This window comes from Monodon monoceros, unplaced genomic scaffold (assembly GCF_005190385.1).
Source record: "Monodon monoceros isolate NGI ecotype Baffin Bay Population unplaced genomic scaffold, NGI_Narwhal_1 Super_Scaffold_16, whole genome shotgun sequence".
Taxonomy (NCBI): Eukaryota; Metazoa; Chordata; class Mammalia; order Artiodactyla; family Monodontidae; genus Monodon; species Monodon monoceros.
In genome coordinates this window covers 57,009,896-57,033,784 of record NW_021703772.1, presented here as the reverse complement: position 1 = coordinate 57,033,784, position 23,889 = coordinate 57,009,896, and the positions used below count along the sequence as shown (strand labels likewise).

The 23,889-nt window shown below is 34.9% G+C and overlaps 1 protein-coding gene across 3 annotated transcripts in view; it reads right to left on the bottom strand.

The window, feature by feature from the left end:
- LNPK (lunapark, ER junction formation factor) overlaps positions 1 to 23,889 on the bottom strand; it is an 83,701-nt gene that overhangs the window by 4,658 nt on the left and 55,154 nt on the right. For all 3 annotated transcript variants that reach the window (XM_029225847.1, XM_029225848.1, XM_029225849.1), the window contains 4 exons: positions 21,722 to 21,934; positions 7,547 to 7,652; positions 6,206 to 6,276; positions 5,124 to 5,294 (listed from right to left, as the gene is read on the bottom strand). In XM_029225847.1, coding sequence (XP_029081680.1) covers positions 5,124 to 5,294; positions 6,206 to 6,276; positions 7,547 to 7,652; positions 21,722 to 21,934 — 561 coding nt within the window. The remainder of the gene's footprint in view (positions 1 to 5,123; positions 5,295 to 6,205; positions 6,277 to 7,546; positions 7,653 to 21,721; positions 21,935 to 23,889) is intronic.

The window sequence follows — 23,889 nt, the reverse complement described above, 5'->3', positions numbered from 1 at the left end:
GGTGGTATAAAATACATTATAGTATATGTCAATATTTGGGCATAAAATACCAAAAGAGAAACCAGCTTTTATGTTCACACTAATAAAACAGGCCTACTCTCTCCCTGTGCAGCACCAGTTAAGACTAAAATTGATGCAAGTTATATGAATGACCTAATTCAATCTGTAAGAAAATTTTAAAAATCACCTTTGATATCTGTAATGCCAAGGAAACAATAGATCACAATGTGATAAAACAAAAATTACCCAAGGGATTTGCTCCTTACCTGACTCCTACCCCTGCCCAACTCCCACCCCAATATCCTTGAGAGAGAAGCTTTTTCCACAAAATTGTAACAACTGGCTTCCACTTGTCTGGGCAAAGCTTCAGTTCAGCTAAACAGAGCTCAAACTCGTAAAACTGAGTGTAACTGTACAGTGAATACCACTGCCTCACCTGTAAACCACACACATGCAAAAACATCTAAGATCACCTTACCTTTAGGTTTTTATTCTAGCTCTTAAAAGAATAACTTTCCAAGAAAATTAAAGAATGGTCTAGCAAAACAATTTCATATATCTCCAAAAGAAACACATAACTTCCACAGCAAAATACATGATTCTATTTAGATTATGCCTTCCAAAACCCCTCATATTTTAGTGATTTAGATTCTTACTTCTTATTCCTCTTTACAATAACTTAAATTTTTTTTTGCCTTGCTAATACATCAGTACCTACTATATGCACAGACTATAAAACTTACCCAAAGGAAACTGGTTAAATTAAGATGGCCAATTTGTCTTTGAACTCACAGATTTTAAACAAACAGTTTTTGCAAGATTTTTCTGCCTTAAGAAAAATGGCCAACTTATATTTGAGGATCAAAGACATGAATTTCATCCCAAAACTAAACTCAATGGTTCAACGAACAAAATTCAAATAAATGATAACCACCTATGAAAAAACAGCTTATCTTTAACACACAGAATGTTGTGTAATTATTTACCATTGGTGAACAAATCCATTAGATGAGACTTTAGAATGTCATTATTAAGTAATAATGTAAAACTATTAGGTGAAGGTGTTTTAGAAAAAGGAATCAAAAGGCTAAAAGATCTATATGTCTAAAACAAACATGCAAAACCATACTACAGGCAAGTTTACATCTTGAGTAAGCTATACATAGCTAAATATAAATAAAGGTATAAGTTTTTTTGATCTGATAAATACACAGAATTCAATAAAATTTATATCATCAAATAGTTCAATTTCCTAGAGCATCATAATAAGCAATACTAAAAATAGAATTTTCCCTAGTTCAACATAACCTAATGGTAACAGTATATTGCTTAAAAGAAAGGAAGAGTAGAAATCAGATTATCAAGATAAATTTCACCTTATATAAATTTTAATCACTATTTTTGATAGTACTGATTAGATGACATGAGTTTTATTATTAGCAAGTTATTTCCAGTTGAATAAAAGCTATATTCTACTAAAATAATTACATAAAGTCTAGCCAAATATAACTGAACAATGAAAATGATATTAACATTTTTCAAACATGCTAACTCCAAATCACTTTACTAAAATACTAACAGTGTAGAAACCTTGTACTCTAATCATTACCATATCTAACAAAAAGAATGCTATGTATCAGTTATTTTGGAAAATACACTTTTAAAAAAACCAAAACTAATAAACCCACTTTAACATGGCTTAGCAGAGACTCAAATATTACTGTACTATTCATTTCACAGTAAAAGAAACCGAGGAACCAAAAACCAGTTCATTAGTTTGGCATACCACATCTAGTATGCTTTTAGATAAAATGACAATCCTAGTATCTTGCTTTCTCTAATAGTCTATTACCAAAGCATCTGTATACACAGTTCTAGAAAAAATACTAGGAATTCAAATGAGCAATTAATGGGAGGAATTTCTTCTAGGTCTCCTTCTTTGATGACAACTTTCCAAGGTTTCATATGTTGTTCTAAAGAGTGGTCCAAAAATTTCAAAAGCCTTGTGCCTCATCCTAAACGCAAAATCTTCCAGTAGCAGGATCAAGACAAAACTTAATTTCAAAGTCTTGCATCATAAATTGAAAAAAAAAAAAAAGGTTTCTTCTATTAACTCTAGATTTATATAAATGGTTGTGGAATATTTTTTGAAAAAAAATTCAGATGGAAGAAAGTTACCTTTTGGTTCCATCTGTAAATTCAGTAATGCAATTTCAAGGAGCTATTTCAATACTTTAAAAATATATAAATATTAAAACAGGAAAGTTTTTCTTTCAGACCTCAAGTTTCTACGTCAAAAGTGTAGAAATCAGCAATCTAAGTCCTTAATCACATTGGCTGTCAGCAGAGAGAGTAGCTGATTGAGATGATATGCTCCTTACTTCATAGTTCAATTTAATCATAAAGGTACGCTACCAGCGTTCAAATGAATGCAGCTTCATCCGTTCATCAGAAATACTTCCTGTCATTTACTAATAGAATCCAGCTTGGAATTGATAACTGTATATCAACAGTGTTGAGACAGGAGTCTTCGAAAAAATTTTCAGTCTTCTGGAAAGCCAAAGAAGTAAAAAGGTGCTCATAATAGCCATTTTGATGAATCCAAACAGAAGAATGAAGAAGTTACTACTCTACAGACTACCTTAACCAAATGGAATCTCTTCAGTTTCTAGCACTGTGGAACTATCAGACCCTGCCTCAATGTCTTCACCTATTAACGTTACCTTATTAGGGTTGACTCTGAGACAGTTAGACTTCATTCCGGAGATTTCTGACAGAAAATTAGACATCTGGGGTATTGCTCCTCCTAGATTAGATGAGAAGGAAAGGTATAGCTGGGTGTTGTTTTGCTAACTGTGCATCTTGACCTTAGCAGAAGATATAAAGTATGGGACTCATTATCAAGATATCTATTTTGTTGGCTGTTTTTTCTTTTCTTTTGTCCCAACTATTGGCTTTCAAATATTCACTTTAGCTTTCATAAGCAAGGTTACTCATGGAAAGTACTCCAATTTTTCCTCTAGGCATCTTCAGTACGGAATTCTTTAATTTTCAGTTCCAAGAGGCTTGCAATGGCAAAGCAGATGATTTGCATGTGACAGCATGCAGCTCAGAGCATGACTTAAGCAAAAGAAAAAATCTGATATTGTGTTTGGAGTCGATGTTGCAGACTTGGAGAAGATGAATGCACTGATTCAGTGTTGGAAGTACACAGGCCTCTTGTCATGGCTATCTGTATTCAAATTCATTTTGATATTTGTTAGTAAGCCAAAAGCCAAGCCCAAGTCAACACACATATTTTAGGTCCATTCTTCGAAGTTAAAAAAAAAAAAAAAGATACTCAAAGTTTCATGCTAAACTTTAGATATGTGAAAATTCACTGCCTCATATATTATTCTCAGTTCAAGCACTTTTTCTACTACTCAATGATTTTATAAAGAAATCAAATATATGTAACTGATAATTTCAAGAAGTTAAAAAGATGCATACTGACTACTACTTAAATTATGTGAACTAAACTTCCCATATGGATTTCTTTTTCCTGTACCAGGTAAAGCACCAAAATATCAGGGCCTTTGACATAATTTTAGCAATCTTCATAATTCAGAGCTGCTTAACAAGCAGCTCCTCACTCAATATTAATAACAAGAAATAGCTGGCCATTAATAGTCAGATTTTCTATCTCATCTTTTCCATTTTTTCATGAAAACTTCCTCAAGAATTCCTAAAACAGAATTAAAAGATAAGTTCTAAAACTCAATGAATCCTGATAACTTCAGTTTCTCTAAAATAAGGTTGTTTTGGGCTTCCCTGGTGGCGCAGTGTTGAGAGTCCGCCTGCCGATGCAGGGGACACGGGTTCGTGCCCCGGTCTGGGAAGATCCCACATGCCGCGGAGCGGCTGCGCCCGTGAGCCATGGCCGCTGAGCCTGCGTGTCGGAGCCTGTGCTCCGCAACGGGAGAGGCCACAACAGAGAGAGGCCCGCGTACCGCAAAAAAAAAAAAAAAAAAAAAAAAAAGTAAAATAAGGTTGTTTTACAACAAAGGCATTCATCATCAGTGTTAAATCTTGTGGACCTCAATAAATTGTTTGTTTCAAAGGAACACCAGTCCTATCAACATAGTCTTCCAAAGAATGTAAGGCTGGCTTTCCAACTCCAAAGTTTCTGGCTTTCGAGTAACTTCTATTCATTGAAATAGTAGGCACAAACCTATTTTTATCAATGTTAATTACAAAGCTTATAAGAAATTTACCCTTATGAGTAGTAGTTTCATAATTCTCATAATCTGCTTCATTTAAGTAAATTGAAAAATAATTCCATGAAAACATTACTAGTTAAATGTCCCAACAGTTATTAAAAGAGGTAACTCCATAGGGCTTCCCTGGTGGCACAGTGGTTGAGAAACCACCTGCTAATGCAGGGGACACGGGTTCGAGCCCTGGTCTGGGAGGATCCCACATGCCGTGGAGCAACTGGGCCCGTGAGCCACAACTACTGAGCCTGCGCGTCTGGAGCCTGTGATCCGCAACAAGAGAGGCCGCGATAGTGAGAGGCCCGCGCACCGCAATGAAGAGTGGCCCCTGCTTGCCACAACTAGAGAAAGCCCTCGCACAGAAACGAAGACCCAACACAGCAAAAATAAATTAATTAATTAATAAACTCCTACCCCCAACATCTAAAAAAAAAAGAGGTAACTCCATAAATAATATTTACCTAGCTATTTCTAGATGCTGCTTAACACAATATAACCTGTATTTTAAAACTGAAACACATCAGGGGCTTCCCTGGTGGTGCAGCGGTTGAGAGTCCGCCTGCCGATGCAGGGGACACAGGTTCGTGCCCCAGTCTGGGAAGATCCCACATGCCGCGGAGCGGCTGCGCCCGTGAGCCATGGCCGCTGAACCTGCACGTCTGGAGCCTGTGTTCCGCAACGGGAGAGGCCACAACAGTGAGAGGCCCGCATACCGCAAAAAAAAAAAAGAAAAACTGAAACACATCATACCAGTTGCACAGGAGACCACAGTATCAGAACAACAGCTGATATATGCATGCTGCAAAATCTGATCCATTCTCGTCTAAAACATTATTAAGAGACAAAACTTTTTAATTAACATATTCATACCTTCACTTATCTGGTTCTCTGATGAAATCACACTTCCTGAGGGCAAGGAACCAACTGTGCTTGAGCCTTCTAAAGTCTGCCCCTTCTCAAAACTAAACTCTGGAAGTCTTGGAGCCTGGGGTCTGGTTTTTCTTGCAGGATTCAAGAAAAAACAGTAGGCACAACGGAAAGCTGCAGAGAATTTAAAAAAACAAAACAAAAATCATAAAACCAAAGAAATTTTAAGGACTAATCAAGTAACTCTCAAGATTACTTTTACAAGCAGTCAAAGAAACCTTCAAAAGTTACTTAGCCCTTGTGAAATTACTCGTGGTTTTAATAATATTATGGCAGGTGTTCTAACCAAAGTTTATTTTAAAGCATACTTTCTAATTATTAAAATTATAATATCAATTTAAAGCAGAAAAGATAATAAATTACATAGCAGGTTAACTAATAGCAAAACAATATTAATAATGATCTAAATGTGTTACAGAAATTACATTTCTAGTCACCGGAATCATTAGGTATCTTAAAATCCAGAATTTTGCTCACTTGACCCAAAAAATGTAGTATGTCATACTTGAGAAGCATAATTAATTTAGTTCAATATTTTTAAGTACTAGTAGCTGCACATAAAAATATTCTGAGGAGCTTTAAAAAAAATGCTGATTCCTGGACCCCACCCCAGATCAATTAAAGCAGATTATTTGTAGGTGGGACCTGGGCATCACAATTTTTAAAAGCTCTTCATGTGATTCTGATGCACAGTGAAGTTTAAGAACAACTGGCCTAGGGACTTCCCTGACGGTCCAGTAGTTAAGACTCCATGCTTCCAATGCAGGGGAAGTGGGTTCGATCCCTGGTCGGGGAACTAAGATCTCACATGCCATACCGCATGGCAAAAAAAAAAAAAAAAAAAGAACAACTGTATACTGTATGAAGAAAAAAACCTGAGTTGTCTTTCCTACTTTGCTCTGTGTTCTACAATATGCCTGAACAACATATAAACAGTAATACCTAAAATAAAATGGCATTACATGGGAATTGGCATAGAATGAAATATTTAAAACATTTAAATCTAACTGCCAAATAATTCTTACCAATGTATTCAAATTCTTCTTTCAAAGCCATGCCATTGTGAGAAAAACACTGCTGACATATAAGGGCATACCTACACCAAAAGGAAAAATGAATAGAAAAGTTACAAATGCAGATAAAACCCATGGGAGAGGCTACTTTAGCCATCACAGCTAAAGTACACAGTACATAGCATTTAATATAGCTAAACATGTCATAGTAGATTAGATATTACTTATAAAACAATAAACAATACTCTTTAAACATGCTAACAGTCAAAATTTCAACTAATATAATTTATACATCAAATTAAAAATAAACTAAGAAACACTCAAATGAAAATATTCTTACTAAGTAAGCAGAAACATATTTGATAACAGAACACTTAAATTTTAATGTTTTCTAACATATATTCCTGGGGATGACAGACCCCAAATCTGTGGTCAGATTAAGACTGGAAAAGATGAAACCTCTTAGAGATTCACAGTGAGTATTATTAAAACCTCTGAGATGTCTTGTAGTAAAGAAATTAATTTAATCTTGTTTAGTCCAGTCCAAAGGTTAATTTCTATACATCATGATTCCTGTATCTATCCCAGTTACACTTAAATATCTTCTGCATTTTCTACTTATGTAATCTTTCTGTTCTCTGCATATGTACTTAACAAATACTTGGCCCTATCAAACAACATTCTATCTGTTTTGAATAACATATAATTTTTTACATTAACATTAAATTCTAGTCCCTTTATTAAAACGATAATATTAACCAATAACCTTGTCAAATATCTACTCTAAGAATATCCTAAGAATTACTTAAAAGTCTATACTATGACAATTGCTCTGCTCACATCATACCTATAATCCCAGAGTTATTATAAGGATCAATTGAGATAATACCTGGAAAAGCATTTTGGAACTGTAAGTGCCAAATACATGAAATTATCCTCACTGTTATTAAAATTATCACCATCAAGTCCAGTACTCACATTTATAAAACTCCATTTCTTACAACCTACCAACTTTTCACTATTTACATGCTCTTCAAGTTCAAAAGAGTCAATGAAATGATTCCATTTCTCTAAAAATTACCTTACAGTATGGTTATAACAGAGCAGAGTTACAGTATTTTTTCTGTTATATATAATACATTTTTAAATGTTTTATCTAGATACTTTAAGCTACTACTGAAAAATAATTGAATATGTACTCTTTTGCAGGGCTATAAAATACTCCATTATGTTCTAAAATCAGGAAACAAGAACCACAAAGTTGTAGAACATCTAGTGCGTGTGCACACACACATACCCTAACCAATAAGCTTTCCTTCATTTTCATTTTTCTACCACCCTAGTAAACATTACCTGTTCTGTGGACCATCACCAACTAAATATTCAACAATTCTATCCAGAGCACCTCGTTCTCGGGGCAGAATAGGTCTTGCTAAAGGTGGACCAGGAGGATGAAGACCTAGTAAATAATATATATATAACTTATATGTATAAAATACATTTAAACTTGAATTCAGTTGCCAAAAACTACGTATGCTTGTCAGAACTTTTAAATGATTTTAACAAAACAAAAATAATATTGTTATTAACCTCTGTGTTCAAATTTTCATTGAAAATACTGCACTACAAAAAATATATTTATACATGTTCTATATTAGAACCAGGAACATAATCTATTAAGGAATAAAGCTATGTTGAGTTCTGTACAAATTAATTTTTAAAATGCTCAGACTCTTAAAAGTTTATGTAATAATAAACTAGGGGACTTCCACTTTGTACCACAATAGAATAACCAGGGTCAGATTTAATCTTCCCACCTAAAACAACTAAAATACTGTGTAAAATATATGATGCAATGGTTTTAAAGACACTGGATATCAGGCAATGTAAGATAAAGATCCCTGAAAGACAAAAAGCAAGTAAGATGAGCCCACTGCCAACTCCCAACAGCCAACTGCCCCCAACCTGTTGCCTGGAGAGAGTTTCCAGGTAGCAACTCAGGCAGGGTAAATCCAGGTGAAGTTCATCAGTCTCCTTGAGTTGAGGAGATAAAGCTGGAACTCTGGGGAGGCCAAGACAGGTTGAGTTCACTGGAAAGAGTACCAGAGAGGAGAGAATGCACAGAGCAAGAACACCAAAGATCTGCCCAGGATACCTATGAGGAAGACTACCTGAGGACAGAGAAATAACTGCCCCAAAATACTAAAGCTACCAGTGCTCACATGGGATCAAAAATATCACATGTTCCCACCAGCCAGGGTGGAAAACTTCATAACTCACAGGTCATCGGGTAAGTATTCAGAGAAGCTTTGTATAGGAATATGAAAACATCCTGCACCCAATAAGGTTAGATCTACAATGTCTGACATCAGATAAAAAATTATTAGACATGCAAATTAGCAGGAAAATACAACCCATATGAGAAAAATCAATCAAAAGTGATCCAGAAATGACAAAGATGACACCATTAATAGACAAATATACTAAAACACTTATTATGACTATATTCCATATGCTTGAGAATCCAGAGGAAAGACTTAATATGTTAAGTAGAGACATGAAAAAAATTTAAAAGATCCGAATTGAATCTCTACAGATGAAATCTATAATATCTTGATTTAAAAATCCACAGATGAAATGAATAGCAGTTTGGACATTACAAGAAAAAATTAGTAAACTTGAAGACAGAGCAACAGAAACCATACCAAATGAAACACAAAGTCCAAAAAGATTTTTAAATGAACAAATCATCAGTGAGCCGTGGAACATCCTCAAGCACCTAGTATACATATAACTGAAGTTCAGAAGAGGAGAGAGAGGGAAAGAAAAATATATTAGAAGAAATAATGCACAAAAATTTTCCAAATTGGATGAAAACTGTAAACAAACACACAGACCCAAGAATATCAACAAGCACAACAAATAATATTGTGCCAAGGCACAGCATACTCAAACTGCTTAAAACCAGTGATAGAGGGAAAATCTTAAAAGCAGTCAGCTGTGGCGCAGCGGTTGAGAGTCCACCTGCCGATGCAGGGGACATGGGGTTGTGCCCTGGTCCAGGAAGATCCCACATGCCGTGGAGAGGCTGGGCCCATGAGCCATGGCCGCTGGGCCTGTGCGTCTGGAGCCTGTGCTCCGCAACGGGAGAGGCCACAACAGTGAGAGGCCCGTGTACCGAAAAAAAAAAAGAAGCAGTCAGAAAAAGATACATTATATACAGAGAATCAGAGATAAGAATGACAGATTTCTCATCAGAATATAAGCAAGCCAGAAGACAGTGAAACAGTATCTTTAAAGTTCTGAAAGAAAAACTATCAAATTAGAACTCTGTATTAATGAAAACATCTTTTAAAAATGAAGACTTTTTTTGGACATACAAAACTGAAAGAATTCATCACTAGCAGAACTGTACTACAAGAAATGTTAAAAGAAATCCTTCAGGCAGAAGAAAAATGACATCAGACAGAAAGCTGGATCTACACAAAAGAAAGAGGAGTAGCTGAAATGGTTACCATGTGGGTAAACACATAAAATTTATTATTTAAATCACTTTAAAAAATAATCGGTGGCTTAAAGAAAAAGTAATACATGACTTCCCTTCCTGTCCAAAATTTCCCATGAAAGCTTTTGTAAGCCAAAATGGCATAAAGTGAAGAAGCAATTACCTTAGGATACATCTTGCTAATGGATGCACAAAATAAATTGAGATAAAACACAGAAGATGTTCACAGACAAAGTTCAAAGCTATGGCGGCTTGATGCTGAGATGCTGAGTGTAGTTCCCAGGGAAGTAGCTTGGCGGTGCCACTCTTGCTGCTCAGGATGTGCGCTGCCTCTATAACAGCTCACTGCAAAACAAACGCTAAACGCTATTTTTGCTTTCCACCTTTTTTTGTAAAAGCGAAAACCATCTTCCGATTTCTTTCAGTTAGTGAAAACAGGTACTAATGTAGATCTTTCATAAAAGCGAAGTGGTGTAAAGTGAACTTTCAAAATGTGGGGGATATCTGTAATTTCTTCTGGGGTTTATAATACATATATAAGCAAAATGTATGACAACAATAGCACAAAGGCCAGAAGGAGAGAAACATAAGTACACTGTAGTTTGATTCGTAAACTATGTGAGAACTGGTATCATATTACTTGAGATGAACTATGACAAATTAAAGATACATACTGCAAACTCTAAAATACCTGCTAAAATAACAAAAACAAAAAAGCACTACAGCTGATAAGGCAACAAAAAGAATTAAATGGAATCATAAAAGACACTCAACCCACAAGAAGGCAGAAAACAGGAGAAAGGTAGCAGAACAGATGGAACAAATAGAAAAAAAAAAGCACAATAAAAGATTTAAACTCAAACCTAAACATACTAATCATTACATTAAATTTATGTGGCCTGAACATCCTCACTATAAGGCAAATATTGCCAGAATGGATAAAAAAGCAAGACCCAATAGATGCCACTTACAAAAACCCCATTTTAAATATAAGGACACAAACAGGTTAAAAGTAAATGACAGGAAAAATATATAAATACACTAACACTAATCAAAAGAAACCTGGAGCACTTGTATTAATAGCAATCAGAGTAGATTCTGGAGCAAAGAATATAATCAGGGATAAAAAGGATAATTTCATAATGACAAGGAGTCAATTCATCAAGAAGACATAATAATCCTAAACATATATGTGCATCATAACAGAGTTTCAAAAACTAACAGAACTACAAAAAGAAACAAAGACACAATTATAGTCAGAGATTTCAACAGCATTCTCTCAATAATTGACAGAACAAACAGACAGAAAATCATTGATGACATAGAATACTATCTACTACCAACTTGACCTAATTGACATTTATAGCCATTCTACCCAACAGGAACAGAATACATATTCCTTTCAAGTGAACATAAAATATACACCAAGACAAATGATAGTATGAGGTATAAAACAAGTCTCAATACATTTAAGAAGATTCAATAATACAAAGTATGTTTTCTGATAACAATAGAATTAAATTAGAAATCAGCAACAAAAAGACATCATGAAAATATCCAAATTTTTGGAGACTAAATAATAGACATATAAAAAATCCAGGCTTTAAAGAAAAATCAAAAAAGAAATTAGAAAGCATTTTTAACTGAATGAAAACAAACAAAAAAACATGTCAAATTTATGACATGCACCTGAAGCAATACTTAGAGGAAAATTTATAACACTAAACACTATACCACTAAACACCTACAAAACAGGATAGGCCTAAAATCCGTGAATTCATCTTCCACCTTAAGAACCACAAAGGAAACAGCAAATGAAACCTGAAGTAAACAGAATAAAGGAAATAATAAAGATCAGAGGGGGAATTAATAAAAGAGGAAATACAAAAATAATAGAGAAAAGCTAGCTCTTTCAGAAGACCAATTGCATTGATAAACCTCTAGCCAGACTAATCAGGGAAAAAAAAAAGGAAGATACAAAATACTAACGTTAAGAATGAGACAGACTTCCCTGGTGGTGCAGTGGTTAAGAATCCATCTGACAATGCAGGGGCCACAGGTTCCAGCCCTGAACCAGGAAGATCCCACATGCCAAGAAGCAACTAAGCTCGTGAGCCCCAACTACTGAGCCTGCGGTCTAGAGCGCGTGAGCCAAAACTACTGAGCCCATGCGCCACAACTACCGAAGCCCAGGCACCTAAAAGCCCATGCTACACAAGAAAGCCACTGCAGTGAGGAGCCTGCACACTGCAACGAAGAGCAGCCCCCACTTGCTGCAACTAGAGAAAGCTTGTGCGTAGCAACGAAGACCCAATGCAGCCAAAAATAAATAAATGAATAAATAAATAAATTTATAAAAAACAAAATGAGACAAATGACATAAATCGAGATAGTAAAGATATTAAAAGAATAAGAAGGGTATATTATGAATAACTTTATGCCAATAAATTCTGTAAGTTAGATGAAATAAATTCCTCGAAAGACTACCAAACTACCACAACTCACTCAACAAGAATTAGATAACTATTTAATTTGTTAAAATTTTGTTAAGAATTTTTGCATCCATGTTCATGAGGGATATTAGTCTGTAGTTTTCCCTTTAAAAAACTGAATTTTTAGTTGAAAAAAAAAACCTTCCACAAAGAAAACACCAAGCCCAGGTACTTTAACCTGTAAAATTTTAATTTATTATTAAGAAATAATACCAGACCACAGGACAGACAGAAGAAGCAAGAAGAACTACAATCCTGCAGCCTGTGGAACAAAAACCACATTCACAGAAAGACAAAATGAAAAGGCAGAGGACTATGTACCAGATGAAGGAACAAAATAAAACCCCAGAAAAACAATTAAATAAAGTGGAGATAGGCAACCATCCAGAAAAAGAATTCAGAATAATGATAGCAAAGATGATCCAGGACCTTGGAAAAAGAATGGAGGCAAAGACTCAGAAGATGAAAGAAATGTTTAACAAAGACCTAGAAGAATTAAAGAACAAACAAACAGAGATGAACAATACAATAACTAAAATGAAAAATACAGTGGAAGGAATCAATAGCAGAAAAACTGAGGCAGAAGAACAGATAAGTGACCTGGAAGAGAGAATGGTGGAATTCACTGCCACAGAACAGAATAAAGAAAAAAAAATGAAAAGAAATGAAGACAGCCTAAGGGACCCCTGGGACAACATTAAACACACCAACACTCGCATTATAGGGGTCCCAGAAAAAGAAGAGAGAGAGAAAGGATGCGAGAAAATATCTGAAGAGATTACAGTTGGAAACGTCACTAAAATGGGAAAGGAAATAGCCACCCATGTCCAGGAAGTGCAGAGAGTCCCATACAGGAAAAACCCAAGGAGAAACATGCCAATACACATAGTAATCAAATTGACAAAAACTAAAGACAAAGAAAAATTATTAAAAGCAACAAGGCAAAAATGACAAATAACATACAAGGGAACTCCCATAAGGTTAACAGCTGATTTCTCAGCAGAAACCCTACAAGCCAGAAGGCAGTGGCATGATGTATTTAAAGTGAGTAAAGGGAATAACCTACAACAAAGATTATTCTATCCGGCAAGGATCTCATTCAGATTCAACTGAGAAATCAAAAACTTTACAGACAAGCAAAGGCTAAGAGAGTTCAGCACCACCAAACCAGAGCTAAAACAAATGCCAGAGGAACTTGCCTAAGTGAGAAACACAAGAGAAGAAAAGGACCTACAAAAACAAACCCAAAACAATTAAGAAAATGGTAATAGGAATATACATATCAATAATTACCTTAAATGTGAATGGATTAAATGCTCCAACCAAAAGACACAGGCTTGCTGAAGGGACACAAAAACAAGACCCGTATATAAACTGTCTACAAGAGACCCACTTCAGACCTAGGGACACAAACAGACTGAAAGCGAGGGGATGGAAAAATATATTCAATGCAAATGGAAATCAAAAGAAAGCTGGAGTAGCTATACTCATATCAGATAAAATAGACTTTAAATAAAGAATGTTACAAGAGACAAGGAAGGACACTACGAAAGGGATCAATCCAAGAAGAAGATATAACAATTATAAATATGTATGCACCCAACATAGGAGCACCTCAATACATAAGGCAAATGCTAACAGCTCTAAAAGAGGAAATCGACAGTAACACAATAATAGTGGGGGAATTTAACACCTTATTTACACCAAAGGAAAGATCATTCAGACAGAAAATTAATAAGGAAACACAAGCTTTAAATGACATAATAGACCAGATAGATTTAATTGATATTTATAGGACATTCCATCCAAACACAGCAGATTACAGTTTCTTCTCAAATGCACATGGAACATTCTCCAGGATAGATCACATCTTGGGTCACAAATCAAGCCTTGGTAAATTTAAGAAAACTGGAATTATATCAAGCATCTTTTCTGACCACAACGCTATGAGATTAGAAATCAATTAAAGGGGAAAAAACATAAAAAACACAGACACATGGAGGCTACACAATACGTTACTAAATAACCAAGAGGTCACTGAAGAAATCAAAAAATACCTAGAGACAAATGACAACGAAAACACGATGATCCAAAACCTATGGCATGCAGCGAAAGCAGTTCTAAGAGGGAAGGTTATAGCAATACAATGCTACCTCAAGAAACAAGAAAAATCTCAAATAAACAATCTAACCTTACAACTAAAGTAACTAGAGTAAGAAGAACAAACAAAACCCACAGTTACTACAAGGAAAGAAATCATAAAGATCAGAGCAGAAATAAATGAAATAGAAACAAAGAAAACAACAGCAAAGATCAATAAAACTAAAAGCTCGTTCTTTGAGAAGATAAACAAAACCAATAAACCATTAGCCAGACTCATCAAGCAAAAGAGGGAGAGGACTCCAATCAATAAAAATAGAAATGAAAAAGGAGAAGTTACAACAGACACTGCAGAAATACAAAGCATCCTAAGAGACTATTATAAGCAACTCTGTGCCAATAAAATGGACAACTTGGAAGAAACTGACAAATTCTTAAAAAGGTATAACCTTCCAAGACTGAACCAGGAAGAAATAGAAAATATGAACAGACCAATCACAAGTAATGAAATTGAAACTGTGATTAAAAATCTTCCAACAAACAAAAGTCCAGGACCAGATGGCTTCACAGGTGAATTTTATCAAACATTTAGAGAAGAGCTAACACCCATCCTTCTAAAACTCTTCCAAAAATTTGCAGAGGAAGGAACACTCCCAAACTCATTCTATGAGGCCACCATCACCCTGATACCAAAACCAGACAAAGATGTCACAAGGAAAGAAAACTACAGGCCAATATCAACGATGAGCACAGATGCAAAAATCCTCAAACAAAATACTAGCAAACAGAATCCAACAGCACATTAAAAGGATCATACACCGTGATCAACTGGGGTTTACCCAAGGAATGCAAGGATTCTTCAATATACGCAAATCAATCAATGTAGTACACCATATTAACAAATTGAAGAATAAAAACCATATGATCATCGCAATAGATGCAGAAAGAGCTTTTGACAAAATTCAACACCCATTTATGATAAAAACTCTCCAGAAAGTGGGCACAGAGGGAACTTACCTCAACATAATAAAGGCCGTATACGACAAACCCACAGCAAACATCATTCTCAATGGTGAAAAACTGAAAGCATTTGCTCTAAGATCAGGAACAAGACAAGATGTCCGCTCTTGCCACTATCATTCAACATAGTTTTGGAAGTCCTAGCTATGGAAATCAGAGAAGAAAAAGAAATAAAAGGAATACAAACAGGAAAAGAAGAAGTAAAACTGTCACTGTTTGAAGATGACATGATACTATACCTAGAGAATCCTAAAGATGCCACCAGAAAACTACTAGAGCTAATCAATGAATATGGTAAAGTTGCAGGATACAAAGTTAATGCACAGAAATCTCTTGCATTCCTATATACTAATGATGGAAAATCTGAAAGAGAAATTAAGGAAACACCCCCATTTACCACTGCAACAAAAAGAATAAAGTACCTAGGAATAAACCTTCCTAGGGAGACAAAAGACCTGTATGCAGAAAACTATAAAACACTGATGAAAGAAATTAAAGATGATACCAACAGATGGAGAGATATACTATGTTCTTGGATTGGAAGAATCAATATTGTGAAAATGACTATACTACCCAAAGCCATCTACATATTCAATGCAATCCCTATCAAATTACCAATGGCATTTTTTACAGAACAAGAACAAATCATCTTAAAATTTGTATGGAGACACAAAAGACCCCGAATAGCCAAAGCAGTCATGAGGGAAAAAAACGGAGCTGGAGGAATCAGACTTCCTGACTTCAGACTATACTACAAAGCTATAGTAATCAAGACAATATGGTACTGGCCCAAAAACGGAAATATAGATCAATGGAACAGGATAGAAAGCCCAGAGATAAACCCCACGCACATATGGTCACCTTATTTTTGATAAAGGAGGCAGGAATATACAATGGAGAAAAGACAGTCTCTTCAATAAGTGGTGCTGGGAAAACTGGACAGCTACATGTAAAAGAATGAAATTAGAACACTCCTTAACACCATACACAAAAATAAACTCAAAATGGATTAGAGACCTAAATATAAGCCCAGAGACTATAAAACTCTTACAGGAAAACATAGCAAGAAAACTCTATGACATAAATCACAGCAAGATCTTTTTTGATCCACCTCCTAGAGTAATGGAAATAAAAACAAAAATAAACAAATGGGACTTAATGAAACTTAAAAGTTTTTGCAAAGCAAAGGAAACTACAAAACAAGATGAAAAGACAACCTTCAGAATGGGAGAAAATATTTGCAAACGAATCAACAGAAAAGGATTAATCTCCAAAATATATAAACAGCTCATGCAGCTCAATATTACAAAAAACAAACAACCCAATAAAAAAATGGGCAAAAGATCAGATAGACATTTCTCCAAAGATGACATACAGATGGCCAAGTAGCACATGAAAAGTTGCTCAACATCACTAATTATTAGAGAAATGCAAATCAAAACTACAATGAGGTATCACCTCACACCAGTTAGAATGGGCATCATCAGAAAATCTACAAACAACAAATGCTGGAGAGGGTGTGGAGAAAAGGGAACCCTCTTGCACTGTTGGTGGGAATGTAAATCAATACAGCCACTATGGAGAACAGTACGGAGGTTCCTTAAAAAACTAAAAATAGAATTACCATATGACCCAGCAATACCACTATTGGGCATATACCCAGAGAAAACCGTAACTCAAAAAGATACATGCACCCCAATGTTCACTGCAGCACTATTTACAATAGCCAGGTCATGGAAGTACCTAAATGCCCACTGACAGACAAATGGATAAAGAAAATGTGGTACATATATAGAATGGAATATCAGCCATAAAAAGGAACGAAATTTGGTCATTTGTAGAGAGGTGGATGGACCTAGAGACTTTTATACAGAGTGAAGTAAGTCAGAAAAAGAAAAACAAATATCGTATATTAACGTATATATGTGGAATCTAGCAAAATGGTACAGATGAACTGGTTTGCATGGCAGAAACAGAGACACAGATGTACAGAACAAATGTATGGACACCAAGGGGGGAAAGCCGGTGTGGGGGAGGGGGTGTGATGAATTGGGAGATTGGAATTGACATATACACACTAATATGTATAAAACAGGTAACTAATAGAACCCGCTCTATTAAAAAATAAAATAAAATTCGAAGAAAGAAATAATACCATTTCTACACAAACTTGTCCATAAAATTAAAGATAAGAAAATACCTTCTCATAGGGAGGCCAGCATTACTATGATACCAAAACCAGAAAAAAAAATTACAAGAAAAAACAAAAACAAAACTACAGACCAATATCCCTAAGGAAAACTGATGTAAATATTTCTAACAAAATTTTAGCAAATTGAACCCAACAATATATATAAAATAATAAAACATCATGACCAAGTGAAATTTACCTCAGGAAAGCTAGTGGTTTAACATCTAAAAATCAATGTTAAAAAAACCAATCAGGGGGCTTCCCTGGTGGCGCAATGGTTGGGAGTCCGCTTGCCGATGCAGGGGGCACGGGTTCGTGCCCCGGTCCGGGAGGATCCCGCGTGCCGTGGAGCAGCTGGGCCCGTGGGCCATGGCCGCTGAGCCTGCACGTCCGGAGCCTGTGCTCCGCGACGGGAGAGGCCACGGCAGTGAGAGGCCCGCGTACCGCAAAAAACAAAAAAACAAACAAAAAACAACCTAGAGCCTGTGCTCCGCAGCAAGAGAAACCACCACAATGAGAAGCCCATACACTGCAACGAAGAGTAGCCCTCGCTTGCCGCAACTAGAGAAAGTCCACGCACAGCAACAAAGACCCAACGCAGCCAAAAATAAATAAATAAGTTTATTTTAAAAAAATCAATCAGTGTATTTCACCATATGAAATAGTGAATGTTAAAACAGTGATGTTAAAACAATAAAACAAACTAAAACCCTACATGAGCATCTCAATAGATGCAGAAAAAGCATTTGACAAAATCCATCATCTTTTACTGATAAAAACCTTTGTAACTAGGATTGGAAGGGTACTTCCTCAATCTGACAAAGGGTATCTATTAAGAAAAAAACAGGGCTTCCCTGGTGGTGCAGTGGTTGAGAGTCCGCCTGCCTAGGCAGGGGACGCGGGTTCGTGCCCCGGTCCGGGAGGATCCCACGTGCTGCGGAGTGGCTGGGCCCGTGAGCCATGGCTGCTGAGCCTGTGTGTCCGGAGCCTGTGCTCCGCAACGGAAGAGGCCACAACAGTGAGAGGCCCGCGTACCGCAAAAAAAAAAAAAAAAAAAAAAAACAACCCTATAGCTTACATCAGGCTGAATGAAGAAAAAGTAAATGCTCTCCTCCTAAGATCAGCAATAAGGCAAGGATGTCTGCTCTCACCACTTCTATTTAACACTGCACTAAAGGTTCTAGCTAGTATAATAAGGCAAGAAAAAGAAATGAAAGGAATCCAGATTTTAAAAGAAGAAGTAAAATTGTCCTTACTTACAATCTGACAGCCTATGTAGAAAATACTATGGAATCTATAAGAAAAAAAAGCTATCAGAACTAACGAGTGAGTTTAGCAATATTACAAGATACAAGATCAATATACAAAAATCAACTCTATTTCTATATATGTTAGCAATGAACAATGGAAATAGTTAATAAAATATCATTTAAAATATGATAAAAACATGAAAAAATTAGATGTATGTTTAACCCCAAAAGGTGCAAAACCTATATACTGAACACTGCAAAACACTGTTGAGAGAAACTAGAGAAGATCTAAATAAATAGAGAGATACATTGTGTTCGTGTAATAAATTAGCCAGTATCAGAGGAGATGAATGGAGAATGGGGAGTGGAGGAATAACCCAGAATTTAGTTAATGATTACATCATATAAAAACAGTAGCAACAAAAACAAAGATTGCACATTCAAACTTTATGAATTGTTAACTCCACAGTCTCTGAAAACTGAAACAGAACTGTGTGCAGGAGATACTCTGAACTGAGAGACTACACAGAAGGCACTGAGAAGAAAGTGAGAGAATAAAATAAATAAGATGTGATGTTTGCCTTTGTAAAACAAGGCCAGATAAGAGTAAGATAGGCAGCAATGGAGGTTACGTGGAGACCTCGTAGAAGACTTTGAAACAAAATGCGGTCTTGTTGGAATAAACCCTGCAATACATGCATAAAAGGTTTTCAAAATGGCTGTGACAAATACTTTAAAGCATTAAAAAATGGCTTTAGGGCAGTAATATGATATTAATATGTTAAAAGATAAGAAAGAGATTTGCTTTGTAAATAATCACAAATCTAAAGGTTGTTACCATCTTTAAAAAGGCAAATGATGTAGAATTATAGCTAGTAAATGAAACTTAGGTTCTAGAATAAGTTTTTAGTATTACAAATCAAGTACATTTTTCAGATTTCATCAGTTATTGGTATAGTCGTACTAACAACATTCAATCATTATCATCAAAACATTAACTTGAATGTAGACATTAAGTGTCATCCCTCATTACCAAATTTTCAACTTGAATAAACATGCCAAATTAGATTTTGAAAGCATTTAAGCCAACTTAACTTTTGCTGGAGTATTTTACCTCTACATGTTTAAAATGAAAATGTCCAGAAAGGAATCTGGATAAACAAAACAACAGATTTCATAAAACTATCTTAACTCCCTTGCATACTAATAACTTTTAAAATAACACATCTTTGTATTCATGCTGTTACGGGTAACAGTAATTAATAAAAACATCAAGAGCAATCATTGTAGGAATACTGGTCATTTTTACACAGCTTGGCAAATTATCAAGTACCTGCTGGTTATTAATTTCCAAACATATGGGAGCCCTGTGGTAATACACATTAAATTGATTCTCTTCCACAAATATGGCATAATGAAAATATGAATTATTAATCTTCTCTGTAAGAAATCACTTAACTCATTCATACTTTTGGCAATGTACAACTTAAATACAAAGTCTTTTACACAGAAATTAATTAAAAACTTCAGTAAAATATGTTATATTTACATGATCATGAAATGGTAGGCCATTGCTCCTGCTATAATCCTGTTCTTACATGTGCTAGTATATAATTTTTATTATTTTATATAAATTGCTAAACTTTAATTTCTTTAAAACTAGTTATACAAATGTATATAACTCATGCATTCTCACAAAAAATGTTCTTTCATTAAACAACTAGGAGCTTTACTTTACAAATATGGGTATCTTGGATCAACTAAATAACAACTGAAAGATGAATAATTTTCAATCACTTTAATTTACTCAACTTCACAAAATATATGGCTGCCTTTAGTGACATCATTATATGTCAAGTTTAAAAGTATTTTTTCAATAACCAATAATTAAAAGTTATGTTTTGTATTCATTTCATTTGTAGCTAGCTTTCTTAATGTATTTATAAATTAATAGTTTTCTAGTTTTCTAAAATCTTATGCTGCTTTTTTTGAAGAAAAAGCAGGAAAAAAAGTCTACTGCATTAGTAACATTTAGATTGTTTATTGATTTTATTACATAAGTGCCCTGAATACCTGATATCAACTACTAACTAGCCTCAAAATCATTATAAATTATATGTAATTAGTCACGAAATATGAAAGTAATCTAAATTAAAATTAAATATTCTAAAATAAGATAAATAATTTACTATCATATTCAATAATCAGGCATGGAAATCTACATAAACTAATGTGATCTGCTGATATAGTGGACTTCCATGTCCCAATCACACTCCAAAAGAAAGCTGCAGGGTAATATAATCCATTACACTCCAAAAATGGGGTCTTCCCCTAGAGATCTACAGCACTGAAAAAAGAGAATCCAAAGAAATGAAATAGTAGTAAAGGGTAATAGTAGTAATTCTATTGAATTATTGTTATTAATTCAATAGAACTTTATGTTAAAGTATCTGTCAGAAGATACTAAGGTTCTATGGCTTAAAAAAAGAAAAATCTACCAAGCCCACATTAACATTAGTAGTATTATACACCACAACACATGAATATTCTTCCTGAAATATGTTAAGTAATTGTCATATTTAAAAATATATATGAAGGGGCTAGCAAAAAGCACGAATATATTCCAAAAATGTTCTCTTCTATCGTCATTTTATATAAATCTGGGACCATTCTAAAGCTGAATATAAAAAGATATGCTATACTGTTGACTACAGAATACTACAAAGTTTTATTGCCATTTAAACAAAGAAGCCATAACAGTTAAATGAGCTCAAGAAATAGGTTTCAGTATCACAAGGTGCCAGCTGTAAAGAGTTATGGCTAATTGAATATGGAACTCCTGCTTAATCAGATAACTGCTCTGCTATTTCCAAATGAAATGCCATTTCCATACAGTCTGAAAATGGTCCATTTTATTGGTAACCAGAGAAAACAATATAAACTGTAAATAACATTAAGTGCTCTGTTTACCCATTCCAGGCACTGAAGTAGCAGGGGATCCAAAACGTCTTGGTAACACATTTGACGATAGGGCTGGAATAACAGTTCTTTCTGGGGGTCCACCAGGGGCCGAAGTGTCCTTTGGTGGTCCAGGAGATACTGGAACTTTGCGGGGAGAGCCCTGGCTAGAGCCTGCTGGTGCTGGAGAAAGGTTTCTTTGAGCTGCAGGTCGCTGACGAATCTCTGAGAATAAGAATGAAAAGTATGTATTAGGTTCAACATCCAACATACCACCATTAGTCAATATCAAATGACTTACATTTAATAATGTTTTGTGGCACTAGAAGGCATCCGTAGGGTCAAAACTACTTGTAATAAGAAATCTATAAAATGTGACACTGAAAGCTGGCTGTAGAGTACTCCACTTCTGAACCTACAATTCAACTACATGTATATATTTACACAACAAGCCTTGATCTAAGTCTACCTGCTGATATTATTTTTCAAAATAAATTCAAATAAAATAAAATCGTCACCCAGTTATGCATCATATCTTTTTACAATAATCCTTCCCAAGTTATGATAAAGAAAGTTTATCAGAATTAGTGAAAACGCCAGTGAAAACTGTAAAATTGTTTTTTCAAGATAAAAAAATGGTAATGCTAAGAAATGACTAAATAAGTACATTCTGTAATTATCAAGTATTTATGAGGTAATTAAAGTAGTCATTGAAATGCTGAAAAAATATTCTTTACTATTAGGTACCATTAGCTTCCAATTCTCCTTTATACTATTGCTATCTTTTTGGGTAAACTTTTTTTGCCAATACAGTTTACAAAGGAAAACTTCCACTCTGCATAAACAATATATTATCATAAACAAATCTTATCTTTTTCTTGCAAAAATTACAAGAAGTGGACAAATGTGCCAAATCCAGGCTGCTGCCTCTTTTTGAAACACAGTAACGCTGTTGTTTACATACTGTCTATGGCTACTTTAGAAGAGTTGCGTAGTTACAACAGAGACCATATGGCTCTCAAAGCCATTTACTATATTTACTATCCGGTGCTTTACAGAAAGTTTCATGATCCCCTGCCTACTCGATAACATAAAATTCAATTCTGTCATTCCCCATACCCACCAATATCTTACTTGAATGTCGATGGTAAGAGCTCAAATAAAGATGCACTTCTACCTTTTTAATTCTACATATCACCTTAAATTATCACAAATCCTGAAACTGTAGGCGAAAATTAAAGAAGTTAAATTTTAATTGGCATGACTGGTAAAAAATGCATACTTCCAGAAGCAAAATAGTTTAGGTTTGGACTCTATTTGACAGTTAAAGATTCATGAAAAGTTCATCGCAATCAAAAGTACAGCTTGAGCATCAGATTTCAGTTTACTATAATCTAGTCTACTAGTTAAGAACCTGGGCCCTGCGGTCCAAAAGGTTTGGTTAGAATCCTGGCTGCAGCTACAAGACCACAGATGGGCTAACTTCACTAAGTCTCTGTCTCTTTATCTGTAAAATTAGGATAATAATATCCTAACTCAGAATTGTTATGAGAATTAAATAAGATAATATCTGTAAGTTGACAGTTCACATTTATTGAATACATATTTCAGATGACAGTGTTTTCATACAGCTAAGTATTTCAAATCACCATTTATCTGTAATTAGTGGGACCAACTAATTTTCCATTGGTTCTTAATTTAATCTCTAACCTAGCCACTGCAATAATAAATTACAAGCATGTCATCATTATATAAATGGAACTGCCCTTATATTTGGCTATTTTCCTTACAGTTTATAGAAAACTTCAGATTTTACCTAGACTAAGTGTATCTTAATAACTCCTGCAAATTAGCTGCTCACTTAATTATCTTTTATTCACAAGGAACACCTTAAAAGATGGTTACACATAAGAAAAGCCATTAAATGCTGCAAAAGGTACTGAGATCAATGAAATCATATAAAGATCTGGTCACTGGAATTAATTTAAAAAAACAAGGCATCAAATATTGTAAATCATTTCTTCAGCAGATTTTTAGGTAGGTAAAACATAACTCAAAAATTACATTTTTCCTCCAGATAAATAAATGCTTAACATTTATTAGACTATCTTAAAAGTTACTATTATCCTTTCACTTCTTGAACAAAGACTTGAGACTGCATCCTCTGAGTGTGCATTTAC